The sequence below is a fragment of the Balaenoptera borealis genome, assembly GCF_965194805.1.
Source record: "Balaenoptera borealis genome assembly, chromosome: 9".
In the NCBI taxonomy this organism is placed as follows: Eukaryota; Metazoa; Chordata; class Mammalia; order Artiodactyla; family Balaenopteridae; genus Balaenoptera; species Balaenoptera borealis.
Genome location: NC_138873.1, coordinates 29,561,656 through 29,580,248, shown reverse-complemented (window position 1 = coordinate 29,580,248; position 18,593 = coordinate 29,561,656). Strand labels below are relative to the sequence as shown.

Below are 18,593 nucleotides of genomic sequence, written 5' to 3'. Positions count from 1 at the left end.
TTCTTGAATTTTTTGTAATAAGCATGTATAATTTTTGTAAAAATGTTTCTAAAGAGGAAAAAGAAGAGAAGGAAGGAAAGAAGGGAGGAAGGAAGGAAGGGAGGAAAGGAGGAAGGAAAGAAAGGAAGGAGGGAGGGAGGGAAGGAGGAAGGAAGGAAGGGAGGGAGGGAGGAAGGAAGGGTATGTGGTTTAATTTTTTTAAATTGATACCCATAGGAGGCTGTGGATGGCAAGACTAAGGAGCACAACACACTGCCTCTAAGGCTCTCTAAAGCATCACGATTTCTGAACCCAGATACTTGATATCTGAATCCTGCAGCCATAGAAGTTAGTGTAGGCACTTTGGATCAGCTTCCATCTTCCTCATAGTTCCTCAAGAATTCACTTTGGGTTCTGACACAGAGTACTGAAGAGGGAAAATAACTCCCTCCTGCTTCAGAAAAACAGCCAAGAGGATTCTCAGAGCTTTCTGTACTGATGGGAAATAACCATTCTTGACCTCTTTCTCTCTCCCTCCAGAGGCTCATGGCTCTTTGTAGACACAACTAGAGAGATTGAACAGCTTCTCCCATATTTCCAGGTCAAGGGGGCAAGGCTAGAGTTGTTCAGATATTTACTAAATGCCTAATAAGCACAAAACATAGTACTTGGCACTCTACAGGTCCAAAAAAATAAAAGATATGGTTCCCACTGGAGAAAGAAAAAATATACGTAAGCAAAAAGTAGATGACAAATTAGCCGCGAAACAGGAGATTTCACAAGGTTATTGCTAAAGGCAAATGTACACAACATGAGAGCTCTCTTGACCAATGTATTAAATATGCACTGCTTTCTTTAAAAGTGGATCTATCAACATCTGTCAAATGCATGCAGCACACACACACATATATATACACATGCACAATTGCCAGTCTGTTAGAATAAAATTTTTTAAAAATCAGAAGTTATAAAAATATACAAAGTTTAAACAATTATAGGGAGAGCAGAGATTCAGAAGAGATAGCATTTACTGAGCAATTTTACTGCTCCAGGTACTGTGCTAAGTGTTCTAAATGCATTTGTTCAATTAATTCTTGCAACAAATGAATGTGATATAGATTATTACCATTTAATATTTGAGGAAACCAAGACTTAGAAAGGTTTAAGTAATTTGTCTGAGATGTCACAACTAATCCCATGTTTCTGAAGTATTTGGTGATATGTTAGAAAATTAGTGTGTTCTCCATTGTACATAAACAACATGACTCTATTCTTAGGGAACTCAGTGTTCATAACAAACTCAAAAGTTCCATGAAGTTGTCTTATTTATTCACATAAAAAAACAATTATTACAAGAAGACTCAAGGATGTATTGGCAAATTGGCTAATGAGTGGGATTAAATGAGAAAAAAATTTTGAAGAAAATGAACCTGGAAGAAATCTGTAAGGAAAAGCATATAGACAGTTTATTCATATTTCATCATTAAACTCTTCTTGAACATCTAATATTTACAAGTCCCTTTTCTGATGGTGATAATAGAAATATGAATGACAGATATAATTAGCTACCTTCAAGAAGCTAATAATAATCCTCTGTGAGGTGATGGGATGGTGAGAAGGTGAAGACAAAAGAGACAGACAATGCAATGGGTAGGACATCCTATTACGGAGATGTGAACCAAAGGATGTAGAACAGGGGTGGATCCACACAGTATGCATTTTGGATCTGGGAATGACTTCACTGAGGAAGTCATAGCTGATCTGGGCTTCAATAGATTGGCAAAGTTTGCCTGGAAAATAAAGGGCAGGGGACTTTTCTGACGGAGAAGAAAGTAGGTATAAATGCGTGAACTTTGTGAAGCCAGGTTTTCCATATGAGGAAACAAAGCACCTCTAAAGTGGAACAAAGCCAGGAGCTATTTAAGGTGAGGTTGGCCACAGCCTGAAGGAAAATAGGGAAATGGGGAAAAGGCAAGACCAGTTGGAGTGAGAAGAGAGAGAAGACAGAATGGTTAAGAAATTATGGCTGATCATCGGGCACTAGGAGAACCAAACACTTCTCCTTTTCCAGCTCAGAAAAAGGCATCATAATTCACCCAGTTGTTCAACCCAGAAACCAAGGTATTATGCTTGCCTTCTTCCACTCCGTCATTCCCTATGTCTCATCAGGCACCAAGTGCATCAACTCTGCCTCCTAAACCTCCCTCCTGTCCGCTCACTTCTCTGCACCCTCGTCACTACTGAACTAGGACAGGTCTCTGCATCCTCTTGCCTGGGCTAGCGCGGCAGCCTCCTTACTAGTCCACTTGCCTTCCTTTAGCCAGCATGAACTTTCTAACAGCACAAATCCATTTATGTCGCTCTTCCAGGGGCTTCTCAACACCCTTGAGGGAATCTTCTCTTGCTTTACAAAGTCCCCTTCAGCCTCTACTTAACTCTTTCCCACCCTGTCTCCCAGCTCCTCCACCTCCTATAAAGCACACACATTCTCTGATCCACTGATGTTGAATTACTTTCTTTTCCTGAGATACATCACACCCTCTCTTCTCGAGATTTTGACTCAGGCTGGTTTCTCTGCCTGAAGTACTATCTCCAGGTTTCTCTTGACTAACTCCAACTCATCCTATAGCTCTCACTTTACACGCTACCTTTTCTGGAAAGGCTTCCGTGAGCTTCAGAGTCGGATTAAGCATCCTTCCTCAGTGACTACATAATACATTGTTCTTCCTTTTTCCCAGCACACAGAGCTGTGTAATTGCCTGTTTAGTTATCTGTGCCTGTTTAGTTATCTGTACTCCCAAACAGACCTTCAGTTCCAAAGAGCAGGACCACATCCATCGCAGTCATTTTATATCTCTTAGCAGCTGGTGCATATTAGGCCAGTAAATGAATAACCAAATGAATCTTACTGACTCTGGGACAATACTGAGGGAGGATAAAGGATTGGTATATAACAGTGGATGAGTCAATTGAGGTTCAGCTACCAACTCCAAGAGTAAACCACGAGGGCAGCTCAGGTTCAGCCAGCATTGATCAAGCAGGTTCCAAGCAAAATCAAGCTTGGGGCTGCCAAGGTGTTTTGCCTACTTGCAACTGACTGAGTAGTTTAGCAGAAGCCAAGAAACTGAGTGTCCATTCAGAGCTGTGGAAAGTTGTCTTCTCAGCTGGGGTCCAGAATGTCAGTCTTACAAATAAAATAAAATTAAAAAAAAAAAAAAAGAAGAAGGTTGAACCAAGTTGGGTGTAAGAAAGTAAAGAAAGCTACAGGGAAATGATCTGATTTGGCAGACTGGAGGAATATCAGAAAGTGGTTTTTAGTTCTCTACTGTAAAAAATAGCTAAAATATGGGGCTTTTTATTGTAAGAAGTGCAATAGACAGCAACTTATAATTTACTCCATAAAACAATATGTACTTTGTACTTCAAAGAAATGTAGGAACTGAGTTTCATCGTCTCCTAAATTGAGTCTCTTTTTCCCTAATCCTCTACTTTGTACCTGAACTTTATTTAATTCTTTCACTGTACTAATCTTTCCTGGTGTTTATCAGAGTCCTTGTAAGGGTTTGAACAAAGTGGAGAGCAAAATCAAATGCACCATAGCTAACCTTCCTTCATAGAGAAAGTATAAGGTCCCAGATTTGGCTTAATAAAAAATCAAATAAATATCTGCCTATTTGGAAAGGTCGGAGGAGAGGACAGGAAATGTCACTAGATAAAGGAGTACCATGGTACCTGGTGAAGGCATCAGCCCTGTGTGTTGTACTTCTGTGCTTTAGATCTGTATCTCTTCCTTGCAGTTGGTGATTAGTCTCTGTAGCAGTGTCTGTCTAGAGGTAGGAAAAGCTGGTCATTATCTGGGCTTTAAATTGTGTATAAAGCCTGATAAGACTTTCTGTTTTTCAAGAATAATTTAAGCTTTTCTGAACTTTTTTGGGTAAAAGCACACTTAATCATCATGCAGCAAAGCTGGAAGCTGGCCAAATGCAGGACAATCAAAGGGCTTTCTCTCAAAAAGCCCTGAGCCGGATACCTCAGCTTTGGATAAGTACTAGTGGGAGAAATGCAAGGACCCCGGTTCTGGAAATCTTCAAAAACCTTCTGAGTTAAAGCAGATCCTTCTACCCTTTGGAGTAAAACTTTAGACTGGAGCATGAAAAGGACTGAATAGTCCATGAATAATCATTTTTATTTAATAAATAGAGAATATAGAACAGTTTACAATTATGAGCCATAAAGATAATTCTTAAGCAAGAATTTCTTCCTTAATTGATGTGTCTGAATGTCCGCTCTTCCCTCCCCCACAAAATAAACCAAACTGTTGCTGGCTTTGGCAGTTTTATACTAAAATGCAAGGTTATATATAATCTGGGAAAACCTAAGATAAGCACATCCTTCCTAATTGCCTCTTTCTAAGTTATGTTTCTTGTAACTCCTCATGTTAGAGGCTCAAATTATATTTTCAGGGTATTTATCACGTTTTATGCTTCTAACTCTGCAATGTTAGACCTCAAGGGGCCCATTCTAGGGAAGGTGATGGAGACACAGTTTAAGTGAATCCCTCCTTCCTTAACAAACCACACTAGCTGCCAACACTCTGATGTCATCAGCTAGATGGTTTCACTCCTCCATTGATAACTCATTCATTTGATAGACAACAGTGAAAATGAAGAGAAATCAAGGACTTAGAAATATGTTGGGTGATAGTCACTGGCTCTAATTCTGCTTTGTCCTTGACTGTAATAAGTCACTTACCCTTCTGTACCTCATTTGTTCACTTTACAATCAGAGGTTTGGACTAGAATGTTCTCAAAATCCCAATCTAAAATTCCAAGAGTTTTTGACCTATTTTGAGGTATTCTATAAAAAAATATGGAATAAGTCTTACATGACAAATACTACTGGTTTGCCTTCAAGTTTCATGTTTACTTTGCACCTCTCTTTTTTTCCTTTCAATATTCACTTATGATTTAATACTTGCATTTAAAAATTGCATTAAATACTTGCATTTAAACATTTTAAAATGTTGATCCACTTGGAACTTTGTAAATGTTACAATTTAATCCAAAGCAAAGTTACATAAATCTCAAATAGTTAAGTCAACTTTAATAAATACCTAATCAAAAAAAAAAAAAAAAAAAAAAGCTTTAAAGGATTTTTAAACTATTTCCAGAAATACAGAAGAATAAATATTCCTACTTATTAGGCTTTGAAGAGCTTGACTGAATTGTGAATAATGTGATAAGATAAACTAAAGAAGCAAAAACCAAAATCGTATAATTTTGGTTTTTTACATACTAAGAAATAATGTTGGCTTGGAAAAATATAAGTGGTTGAGTGTCTTATTGTAGTCATTGTTATCTGGTTCTCATGTGGTACATTATCAGATGGCACATTCCACAAATTATTGTAGGCATAGAGCAATCCTTTTCTAATCCTAGTATCTATATATCCCCACGAATATCAACATTAAAGTTCTACTGCCTTGAGCTCAAATATTAAATTTCCTTTTAGAAAAAAAACATTTCCTCTCCTCGGTCTCTCCTCCCATTTCCTATACCATGTTACAGCAACCCCCATTATTCCAAGAACTTCTATTATAGATATTTTGCCTCTTTGTAGTTCATGTTCTATGGAATAGCCTCCCATTCTTCTTCCTTCAGTGAATATTTACTCAACGTTTACTATTGTTGGCCAGTGCTGAAGGCCACAGAAGTAAATGGACACAATCCCTGCCCTCAGTAAATGCATGTTTTAATGAAGTTATCCATTCCTTCTAAGGCCTTGTTTATTCATCTACAAAGGGGTAACAGTAATTATGCATGAGTTATTGAGAGGATTCAGTGAAATAACAATTTTTAAATACTTGGCAAAATGCTTTGGTGAATACCTAACACTCAATAAATACTGTTTATTCCATTCTATTCCCTAGGCACTGTAGTAGAAAAAACTCAATAAAAGAGATAATGCTTGAACCATGTCTTGAAAAGGATTGTTTCTCAGAGGAAGGAAGATGGAAAACATTTTAGATATTAGGAACATACAGTCTGTATACAAGAAGTTTGAAAGAACATGTCATGTTCTATTTTAAAGAACTGTTTTAAAGAACTATTTAAAGAAAATATTTGCAAACAATATGACCAATAAGGGGTTAATATCTAAAATATATAAACAGCTCATACAACTCAACAGCAAAAAAAAACCACCCAATTTAAAAATGGGCAGAACGGAATAGACACTCTTTCAAAGAGGAAATGCAGATGGTCAACAGACACATGAAAAGATGCTCAACATCACTAATCATCAGGGAAATGCAAATCAAAACTACAATGAGATACCTGTCACACTTCACACCTGTCAGAATGGCTATCATCAGAAAGACCACAAACAACAAATATTGGCGAGGATATGGAGAAAAAGGAACACTTGTGCACTGTTGGTGGGAATGTAAACTGGTGCAGCCACTGTGGAAAACAGTATGGAGGTTTCTCAAAAAACTAAAAATAGAACTACCATATGACCCAACAATTCCATTCCTGGGTATATATCCAAAAAAACAAAAACAAAAACACTAATTCGAAAAGATACATGCATCCCAATGTTCATAGCAGAATTATTTACAACTGCCAAGACATGGAAGCAACCCAAGTGTCCATTAACAGATGAATGGATAAAGGAGATGTGGTATACGTATACAATGGAATATTATTCAGCCATAAAAAAGAATGAAATTTTGCCATTTGCAGCAACATGGATGGACTAGGAGAGCATTATGCTAAGTGAAATAAGTCAGACAGAAAAGCAAATACTATATGATATCACTTATATGTGGAACTTAAAAAAAATACAAGCTAGTTAATAAAACAGAAAGAAGCAGACTCATGTATATAGAGAGCGAGGTGATGGTTACCAGTGGGGAGAGGGGAGGAGAGAGAGCAATATAGGGGTAGGAGATTAGGAGGTACAAACTACTATGCATAAAATAAGCTCTAAGGATATACTATACAACACAGAGAATATAGTCAATATTTTATAATAACTATAAATGGAGTATAACCTTTAAAAATTGTGAATCACTGTATTGTACACCTGTAACTTATATAATATTGTACATCAACCATACTTCAATTAAAAAATAGTTCTTTTGTCAAAAATAAAAAAAAAAATAAAGAACTGGAAAGCTGTCTATTAAGCTAGGAAGAAAAAGCAGAATACAAAACTGGAAAGATAGGCTGACTTAATGGATTAAATCCTGCAGAAGAGAGAGAACTGGCAGGGACTTTTAAAAACAGAAAATAACAGTTCTACTTGTGTAGCAGAAAAATCCTTATGGTTTCAGTTTGGAGAATGGATTGGTGGTAAAAGAGTCTGCAGGGAGTGAAATCAAGTAAGAGAATCCTAAGATCAAATTAGAGAAGATGATGTCTGAACTAAAGCAATGGTAGTTATTGAATGATGGAAGTTTAATCAAGAAAATATTTTAGAGGTAGCATCTGCTATATGTGGTAACTAACTGAACCTTGAGGAGAAGGTTGACCCTGAGGCTTTCAGTTTTGTAGCCAAGTGGATAGATACACCATTAACTAGAATAAAGACTGCAGAAAAAGAGTAAGTGTACTGGGGAAGCAAGAGGTGAAGAGATGTAGAAAGTTGAAGGTTATGGACATAGTTTTAGACAAGGAAAAACTCAGGAGAATACCAATTCCTTCAAGAGAGCAGGGCAAAGGGCAGGGACCAACACAGAAAATCTCGACGAAAGGGTATAATAAAAGAGAATAATGCATTGGGAGCCAAGAGAACTGAGAGTTTCAAAAAGGAGGAATTAAATATTCATGCCAATATCATAGAGAGGTCAAGTAAGAGAGCTAGGAGAAATCTGGCTCAATCTTCCAACCTCAGGATTGGGGGAGAGGGATAATGTACAGTCTCCCCTCCTGATGGGTTTGAGGAAGGGAGTGTAATCAGAGGAAATTCATGTTTCAGTCCTAAGTTGAGAAGGTGAAAGAAGCACTCTCTATAACTTTTTGTAAAGTTTAACAATGTGGGGAAGAATTAGAAGATTCAGTATTTCAATAAAGAGATTGGGAGGAGAGCCAGCAGGCAGAGGAGGGAGAAGTCACCAGACCACCAGGAAAGAACAAGACCAACCTGAATGGAGATAAGAGTATGAGAAGATTAATGATGAGGGGACTCTGATTTCTTTTTATCTTTATCTTATGTGAAATAATTTTCAGCACTTCGAATTCCTTTCTGATATCCCATTAACTTAATAACTTAATACTCTGAATGTTCTGCAATTCTACCCTGTATATGAAGGCACTATGCCAATCTAAGCAATTGTGATGCCAACCACCATAATGAGAAAGCACAGTATCATTGCAAAATTGCATAAACCTTTCCCATTCAGGTTGAAAGCCACTAGTTCCCCTGTAAGCTTCTCAAGCATCACCTCTGGATTTAATGACAGTCTTGATATGCTTCATAGATAGCTGTTTATGGTGGACCCCAGTCGTTTTCCCAGCAAGGAAAACTCAAATCTGCATTCTTCTGATTTAGCTGTTTATCTCTGTAAAACACATATATAACTGTTACTTATTAGCCAAGCCAAGACGTTATCCTGCAGGAGCTGCCTGAAACCCCATCATCACCACATAAGAAAAACTGGCAGAGTCTAGGTGTGCCCCTTGCAGTTATTCAATAAACTAAGAAAAAAAGATTGGGTAAACCACATGTCTAAATCAAAAGATAAAGTTCTGAAAATTGTTTTTGTCACCAGATATGCCTTGTTGAGAGCCCTGTTTTCTTTTGCCAAGATGCTGAGTCTAATATTTTACAGCCAGTTTTTTTCAGTAGTCCTGTGGTTAGAAGAAAAGATGGACTGCTATACTGACTACATTTGGATTAGATGCAGAAATAATTTAATCATCCTGGCATGTAGGACATTGTTCAGATGAGCAGTTTACTCTGCTATCAAATTAGTAGATAAACAGACTGTCAAGGTAATTTGTTGATATGTTTACCCTAGTATGGTAGATGTAACACGCGGTCCCCAAATTGCTTGACACTCTTCTCTTATTGAAAGGTGGGGTCTATGTTCCATCCCCTTGAAACCAGAAAGGCTTATGATTGCTTCAGCCAATAGAATAAAGTGTAAGTGATGTGACCTTCAAGGCTAAGTGAGAAAAGGGCATAGAGCTTCTTTCCAGCCCTCTTGAAAGGGCTACTCTCCGGAAGAAGCCAAACGCCATTATAGCAGTCTATTTCCATCATGCTGGAAAGGCACGTCAAAAGTCTCAGCTGAGCTACCAGTAAACAAGCGACATCAATTGCTAGCCATACAACTGAGGCATCTTGGACATCCAGCCCAACTGGGCTTTCAGATAACTGTATCCCCAGCTGATATCTGGCAACAACTGCATGAGAGACCCCAAGCAAGAACCGCCCCTCTAAGCCCTTTCTGAATTACTGAGCCACAAAACTGTAAGCAAGACAAAAAGGACTCTTTTAAGCTGCTAAATTTAGGGGGTAATTTGTTTTACAGCAGTAGCAACTAAAACAGAATTTGTTACCTGGAAGTGGGATACTGCTGAAAACCACAACAAAACCCTAAAACATGTGCATTAACTTTGGGACTGCAAACCAGATGGTGAGTAAAAGCAAGAAGGGCCTTGAGGAAACCACTGTCAAAAGTCCAATGGCCCTTGAAGAAATTGTCTGTGAGAGCTTAAAGGTAATTGAGGAAAATATTATTGAAAGCTGTAGGAAAGGAGATCCTTGTTCTGTAGTGGGAAAGTTTAGCAAAACTATTGCTTGCTGTAACATGGAAATAGAAATGTACCTCATAAAATAATGGATCTGGCTAAGGAGATCTTCAGGTAGAATGCAAGAAAATGCTCACTGTTTTCTTTTAGCCGTATATCATACGGCATGGATAAAGCAAGATAAGCCAAAGAAGAAAATTTTCCACTTCCAAGATTATGTAGAGAAAATATAAAAGAACCAAGGCTTGAGGGGCTTCAAAATAAAACTATTACCAGTCTCTTCCTGTAGAAGATTCTCAAACTGAAAAGTCTTAGGATACATGTCAAATCAGCAAAAATGTGGTCTCATGGTAAATACAAAGCTAATGTGTAGCTATAATTTTTAAATCTTCAGAATTATTTCAGATGGTGCCTCACAGACATTTTCCAACAACAAAAGACCTTCTAAGTCTCTTAATATACGCTTTGTGATCCCCTCTGTTAAACAGTAAGGCTTCAAAGAATGAATGATAAGAGTGTTATCTCATAGCAGCCTTGTCAGTAGCCTAAGGTAGTGAAGGGCTTAACAGGAAGAGATTTGTGAGTGTCACTTTTATCTAATGGAGTAGATTTTAAATTGATACACAAGAAGCTTATAGGGGTTTTTTTGTTTTGTTTTTTAAAGATCTCAGAAGTCTTCACTGAGGAGGTAGTATTTGAGTTGTCTTTTATTTATTTATTTTATTTATTTATTTTTATATTTATTTATGGCTGTGGTGGGTCTAAGTTTCTGTGCCAGGACTTTCTCTAGTTGCGGCAAGCGGGGGCCACTCTTCATCGCGGTGCACGGGCCTCACACTATCGCGGCCTCTCTTATTGCGGAGCACAGGCTCCAGACGCGCAGGCTCAGTAGTTGCGGCTCACGGGCCCAGTTGTTCCGCGGCATGTGGGATCTTCCCAGACCAGGGCTCGAACCCGTGTCCCCTGCATTGGCAGGCAGATTCTCAACCACTGCACCACCAGGGAAGCCCGAAGCTTATAGGGTTTTTAAAGGAAGTGTATCAACTTGGACTGAAAGGGACATCAACAGTACCAAACGAAGGGAAGCCTTTGACTGAGAAAACTACAGCTGCATCTTGGGCCATTCCTTAGAGAAAGGAAGGATCAATCACAGTATAAAACCAAGATTCTGAGGACAACTCCAAATCCACGGAGAATTAATCCCAGGAAACGCTATTGATCCCTAATTTGAAAACCAGCAATACTGCCCAGCCATATTTCAGATCTATAGATCCGTGACTGCTATGCCTTCTGTTTCCCCTTTGTGCATGGGAGTGTCTGGCAGTTATCCAAAGTCTATTCCACCATTTTATATCGGGTGTGTGGGAGCAGACAGCTTGTTTCTTAGGTAACAGATCTTCAGATCAAGAAGAATGGTATTCACAGAGCTGAACCCAAGGAACTATATCTCAAGAAACTCTTCTCTCTAGAGCTACTTTAGACAATGAGATTCTGGATATCAACAAGCCTGAACTAGATGTTATAATAGGATGAAACATGAGCAGGAGAAAGAGGGATTGATCCTGAGAGGGGATGAATTATTTTGGGTGTGGAAGAAATGAAAACAATTTGTGACCAGAGTACAAACAGTGGTTGTTTAAAACATGGCTCCAAAGATTGTTGACATTTCTTCCATCAGGAGGTGAGATCTATGTAGATGGACTTATGACTATTTCAACCAATAGAGTACAAAAGAAGTGATGCTGTGTAACATCTAAGTCTGGATCAGAAAATCCCGTGCAACTTCTGTTGTTCTGTATGCATGTGTGTGTATATTATATGTATGTACGCATGCAATTGTTAAGCACAGATAAAACCAGCTTGTTAATATGGCTACTCTGCACATGGTGGGCAAGAGTTTAATAAGTCTAATGGGGGGAAGAGGGAAGGAAAGAGAAGGAACCAAGGGGAAAAGAAGAAAAGACTGGGGGCTTCCCTGGTGGCGCAGTGGTTGAGCATCTGCCTGCCAATGCAGGGGACACGGGTTCGAGCCCTGGTCTGGGAAGATCCCACATGCCGCAGAGCAACTGGGCCCGTGAGCCACAACTACTGAGCCTGCTCTTCTGGAGCCTGTGCTCCCAACAAGAGAGGCCGCGATAGTGAGAGGCCCGCGCACCGCGATGAAGAGTGGCCCCCGCTTGCCGCAACTAGAGAAAGCCCTCACACAGAAACGAAGACCCAACACAGCCAAAAATAAATAAATAAATAAATAAATTAATTAAAGACTGACTGCATTAAGAACATTTATGAATTTATGAAAAATACATATGTGTTTATAAAAGTTCGATTATTCATGTATGTGTATGTATACAGACATTTTTTATTTGGGGACACAGGGACCATAGACCATGGATGACGGTATTATGAACGGCTGTCAGCAAGATTAAAAGAGGGGAACATATAGGGCAAGGATAGCCATGATAAAACAAAGAAGATACAGAGTTGCAGGTGTGAAACTGGCTAAACCCAGGAGAAACCACAGTCCAAGTGACAAATACTAATGGAGTGGTGGTGAATTGCGGAATGCATAGATACAGTAGAACAAAGTGAATAAACAAAAGCAATGGGAATCAGAAGACTACAGATACTGGAGAACAATAGGAATATTGGGCGAAAGCAGGGCAGAGAATAGGAATAAGAACACCTAAAATAATAGAAAAGATAGGGTGAAGTACTAGGGCAAAAAAAAAAAGAAGCAAGCAAGAAGTCTGTGAAGGAAATGCCATGGGCTGCGAGCCTCCAGATCAGGTTATTTGTGGATTACTTTGGGCAAGCAGGGTTATATGGTATAATTGTGTCTAATTAGTGGCCAGCCTAGGAACTAGAAACTTAAAGGCTATTAGAGTGAGGCGACTTACTATGAATAGAAGCAGCATTTTCCAAGATTTATAAACCTTTTAGAAGAGTTTTGAATGTCTTTCCAGAGGCACAGGCTAGGTTCTGCCCATCTGCTCACAAATTTGGCAGTGAGAGAAGCCGTTAACTATTTTTCTTTGGAAATTTCATGTTGACTTTTGCCCAACAACTAATTTGGTTAAGCTGTTCTCACTACTTTCTAGGCAGCTTGAGTTTCTTTCTCTAGAGATAAATAACACTGTACATTTATACTTATTATATAATTCATTTTGGAATCATGAACATCTCAGTAAGAACTTATTGGTCCATATGTGAATTTACTTAGTCCTTCAAGTAGAAATTTTAAGTAAAGTTTGAATCAATCAAAAATTTCTCTTCCCAATGTGTCTGTAATATGCATCATCCGAAAATTATTTCAGAATTGCCTCTCTACACTAGAAATACTAAAACTTGGTGGAATAAGGTGAAGGGCAAAACTGATTAGGGAAACCTTCTTCAAATAATTTCAGCAAATTTAATTCAAACAGAGACACAGTTAGCCTGGACAGAGAAGATCTATTTATTCTGTCTGTCTTCTCCTAGTCCACCAGAGAAAGATCATATTTTCACATATTTTTATATTATGCGTTAACTGCATTCAACAACTGTTGAGAACTCATGCCAATAAATTAATAAAGCCTCTCCTAGAAAACTAGTAAGAGGTGAGGGAACTCAAGTTTTTGTTCTTTATTTCATTCTGAATTGTTTGGGGTTTTTTTTACAGTAAATTTCTGTTATTTTAGTAAACTATAAAACTTTTTAAATAATTAAAAAAATGAAAACAATCATAGCAGGAATAACATTACCAATGGTTTAACTGAAGTACCCTGCTTTCTCTTAAACAATAAAAATTTAAAAGTTCTGTGCAGTGAAATTGTATTAATAAGAGATTAATAGCCTTTACTGTCCAGACAGTATTCAATGACTCATCCATTGCCACACCTTGATTTTCAACTTTGGAATAAGAGGTCTTGCCATCAAGTCAAACCATTTATCAAAATGACAGCTCTTCATATACACTTTAATTATGTGTTGAAATCACCTATCATGTCTTATTATTTAAGGGTAATGTTCTCTTCACTCTCAAACTCTCTTAGGAAGCATTTCTAATGGAAAATTTAGGTCAATTTTTTCTATTGAAAATTTCTTTTTAACATTTATTATGAGTTCTCTTTCCTTTTTAATTATGGATTTTCAATGAAAAAATCGAAACTGTACATAAGTTCATGCCAAAATTTGAGTGTCTAAACTCAAAATTCAAATAAAGTCAAACCTCAGACTTGAAATTCCAAATGCTTAAAAAATTATTGAATGTGAAAAATATTTTTTACCACTGTAGAGTTTATTTTTAAGCCTATTTTTCAACTGCACCAAGTTAGATTCCAAGCCAATTTGGACCAAACTAAAGTCTGAAAGAGAGTGGGAAAAAATCAGTAATTCAAAGTCCGTTCAAACTTGGACATGTGAATTAGCATGACTCAGGGTAAGAAAAATGTCCAAAATGTCCAGGGCCTTACAGGTCTCTTAAATTTTTGATCTTGGCAAATCCTAGTGGTTTACATTTGATTTAAAAATATAGGGCTTCCCTGGTGGCGCAGTGGTTAAGAATCTGCCTGCCAATGCAGGGGACAGGTTTGAGCCCTGGTCCGGGAAGATCCCACATGCCACAGAGCAGCTAAGCCCGTGCGCCACAACTACTGAGCCTGCACTCTAGAGCCCGTGAGCCACAACTACTGAGCCCACAGGCCACAACTACTGAAGCCCACATGCCACAACTACTGAAGCCCACGTGCCTAGAGCCCAGGGTCCGCAACAAGAGAAGCCACCGCACCACAATGAAGAGTAGCCCTGCTCACCACAACTAGAGAAAGCCCGTGTGCAGCAATGAAGACCCACTGCAACCAAAAATAAAATAAATAAATAAAAATTTATTTTTAAATTAAAAAAATTAAGATATAAGCACATTGAAGATTTCTAGGCCCATATCCAATATAAAACTACTTTTTTCAGCTATTAAATTGGATCATATACAAGTTACATTTTCACCTTTTTAAAGCTAAAATAGATTTGTATATTTGACCCCAAGTTTCTTCATAATTCATTTTCTACTAATGTGGAGTGAAATGTAGCCAGATAAAGAACATTATTCAAGTGAGGAGTATCTGAAAATAATATCTATATTAGCTCTGACTGGTGTTTGCAGTGATATCAGCCACACATTTATACAGTTAAGTGTTTAAACAATACCACTTAAACTGAGTAATAAAAAAAATTGTTTAGATTTTTGACATTGCTTCTCAACCTCAAATGCAGGGATAGAGTATAACATAACTATAACATTTATTTTTATTGTACTTTTTACCTGTAGTATAGTGTCCTGAAACTTGTGACTAGAATAGTGAAAGACTTTGTTGGGGATAAAGATACAAGTTTAGACCCTAGAACAAATACACACTACTATATATAAAATACGTAAACAACAAGGACCTACTGTGTGGCACAGGGAACCGTATTCAATATCTTGTAATACCCTGTAATGGAAAAGAATCTGAAAAAGAATATATACATATATATGTATGTATAACTGAATCATTTTGCTGTACACTTGAAATTAACAAAACATTGTAAATTAACTATACTTCAATTTAAAAAATACAAAAAAAAAAGAAATACAAGAAAAAAGAAAGTAGATAAGTGAAGGGGAGAAGGAAGGTAATAGAAAGAGACTGTTAATGGGTATGGAGTTTCTTATTGTTGTAAAGAAAATGTTCTAAATTTGATTGTAGTGCTGAGTACATAATTCTGTGACTATACTAAAAACTATTGAACTTCACACTTTAAATGGGTGAATTTTCTGATGTGCAAATTATATTGGAATAAAGCTGATATAAATTTTTTTCTCGTGATGGAAAAAAAAAACCTAGAAGAAAAAAAATAGTAAAGTAATGCCTGGTAGAAATATTTACAAAGAGATCACACTTTTTTATGAGGTATTATACAGGCAAGTACTAGATTTAAGACCAATATGTTTTTTCACTAAAGCAATTAAATAGAATTTGTGGTTTGCTGAATGTCAAAATTTGTAATGTTTCAAACCACTACTATGTGCACTGTGGGAAATTGTAAGACATGAAAGATATGAATCTTTCCTCCAAAAAACTCTACATCTGTTGGGAAAGGAGCACATATATTCATGATAAATTGAACTACTTAGTTTGCCCATACTCACTCTTGTTCACAGGAGATCCAAGACAGGAAGATTTAGCTATTAATAAATAAAAATAAAAATTTTATTTATATTTCATTTTCCCCAAAGGATTTAAGAAAAGAAAACTTAATAGTAGAGCAAATAGTTATAATATAGATAAGAAATCACACAAGGGAAAATGTTATACATTTCAAATGAAAAGAACAGATATTAGCACTAGAAGAGCGAGACAGACAAAATACCTTTGAGCTATTGAGCCAAGTAACACCCCATAATAACAATTAGCACTTTACATTCATTACTTCATTAATCTTCACATGAGCCACAAGCATGATAGAGTTTATCATTATCCATGCTCTACCAATGAGATAAAAGAAGCTCGAAGGTGATGAAGTGGCACTGCCAGAATCTCCACATAGGTGGTCTTCTAGATCCAAACTCAGTCCTCTAAGTGTTAATCAAGCTGTTGCACAACCAGATCTTAAACATTTTATCTCTGATTCACCTGGCCTTCAGGTGTTCAGAATCTCACCAGTACTCTTCCTTCTATGACAGGGATACCACTACAACTCTCCAGTGAAAGCAGTTTTTTTTTTTCAACAATCACTGGAATAAACAGTGCCAGGGCATTTTGGAAATCAGAGTCAGATGGGCATTATATGTCTCTTAGGAAAAATAAAACCAGTTCTAATACTGGACACCTGTCAAGTCACATCACATCGTGAATATTCTTTTCAGTAACAGGCAAAAAACTCTATATGAGAGCAGCTGTCTTTCTTCAAAAGAAGATGACGTTGTCACTGTTACCTCAAGATATTAATTATCCTGGTGGAATTGTTTTCTGATACAGGCCACAAGGAAATCTTCCAGGCTTTGAATATAACCAAGGTTATCCATGACCGTGGGAAAGGTTGTCGGTTCTGGGGATATTAATTTTTATGAAGGAACTGATGTATACACATTTATTTCAAGGCAAGTTAAAGATTCCTTTTAAGGATTCTGGACTTATTCCTTCTATCCCTGAGAATATGAACTCATTTTCGGTATTCAGAAAAAAAGTGAAACTTTCCATGTCAAACTAGATATATTCTTGTCTACTTTTCTTTTCTTTTGTAATAACTGAATCTCATGCTGAGCAATCCAGTGTTCTTATGATATGATTGAAAAATTATAGACAATCACAATAAAACACTTTCCTAATTAGCAGTGATACCTGAAAGCAGACTTATTCTAGAAATTAAAGTAGTTCACCAAAAATATCCTCTAACGGTGAAATCTAGGCTTCATTTCATTCTTTTTTTATTTTGAAAAATAACATTTAAAAGACCAAAACGTACAAAGAATAATATAACTAACACCTGTATTCCCACAACCTAGAATTAAAAGCTGCTAATATTTGGTTACATTTACTGCAAGAAATTTTTTATATATGTTCTTTTAAAAAAGTATACAAGTAATATTAGTGTATATTAGAAGAAGGAGGGAAAGGAAAGAAGGACCGAGGGAGAGAGGGAAGAAGGGAGGTTGAGCTGAAGAAAGAAAAGGAAGATGGAAAAAAGGAGGAAGAAATAAGAGAAGGAGGAAAAGTTGGGGGGGGCGGGAATACCAAAGAGAACAGAAGATATAATGTTAAATAATTATAAATAAAATTAAAGACCATTTGACCACCATCTCTATCCCATCTCCCAGTCTCCCCTGCCAGCAAAGTTCATGATCATGAGTTAAAAGTGTACTCTCCCAGTCCATGTTTGAGTTTTATGCTTGTGACTTATTTTATTATACTGGTAATATAACTACTATCGTTTGACTAATTGCTTTGTTATTCAACATCATGTTTTGAGTTCCAGTCATATTAATATACAGAAATCAATGCTATCTATTTGAATTGATGAATAAATTGTGCCTGAATTCAACACATTTTAATTATCAACATCCCTAGTTGATGTGTCCAGTTTTTTTCCTATTACAACCAAGGCTGCAGTGTACATCTTTCTACATATTGCCTTGCACACAGATGTGAATGGCTTTCTAGGGAATAAACCTACAAGTAAAATCGCTGGTCATATGGTACGAATAGTTTCAATTTTACCGTAAACTGCCAAATTGATCTCCAAAGTGGCTTCACAAATGTATACTTCACAAATGACAAATGTCATGTATACCACCATACATGACAATACTGTTTTCTCTATATCTTCACCCACCCTTGATATTGTCAGAATTCTAAAATTGTCAATGTAATGACTGGAAAATATTAGTTCATTGTTGTTTTAATTTGCATTTCCCTGATTACAAATGAGGCTGAATTTTTTATATGTTAATTAACCACTCACAAATGCTATTTTGTGGTTTGTCGGTACATATTATTTACTGTTTTTCTATTTTAACTTTTTTTCCTTAGAATCTTTATAATAGTCTGAATAATAATCCTTTGTCTACTGTGTACAATACAAATATCTTCCCTTACTGTGTCTCTTTATCTTTTGACATAAAGCAATTTTAAATTTTGATGCAAATGACTGATGAGCAGATTATAGATTTGCTGAGATTAAATTCTTCTTGTATTCCAGTGACAATCCCCACTTGATTACAATGTATTATTTTAAAAACTTTCTTGGATTTGGCTACTTAATATTTTAATCAGCAGCTTTATATGTATGTTCACAAATTTATAAGCCCATAATTTACCTTTTCTACACTGTCCTACTAATCCA

General features: G+C 36.9%; 1 protein-coding gene across 18 annotated transcripts in view; it reads right to left on the bottom strand.

Moving 5' to 3' along the window:
* LOC309635014 (uncharacterized protein) overlaps positions 1-18,593 on the bottom strand; it is a 165,887-nt gene that overhangs the window by 23,648 nt on the left and 123,646 nt on the right. For 6 of the 18 annotated variants that reach the window (XR_014248560.1, XR_014248561.1, XR_014248563.1 and 3 more), the window contains 2 exons: positions 14,528-15,936; positions 3,712-3,806 (listed from right to left, as the gene is read on the bottom strand). The exons of 5 other annotated variants lie outside the window; for them this stretch is intronic. Coding sequence is in view for 3 of the 13 variants with exons in the window: in XM_082405762.1 (XP_082261888.1) it covers positions 3,752-3,806; positions 15,163-15,202; positions 15,901-15,936 (131 nt within the window). In the remaining 10 variants the exon portion in view is untranslated. The remainder of the gene's footprint in view (positions 1-3,711; positions 3,807-14,527; positions 15,937-18,593) is intronic. 7 more of the 18 variants (XR_014248568.1, XR_014248569.1, XM_082405762.1 and 4 more) reach the window with 7 other exon arrangements.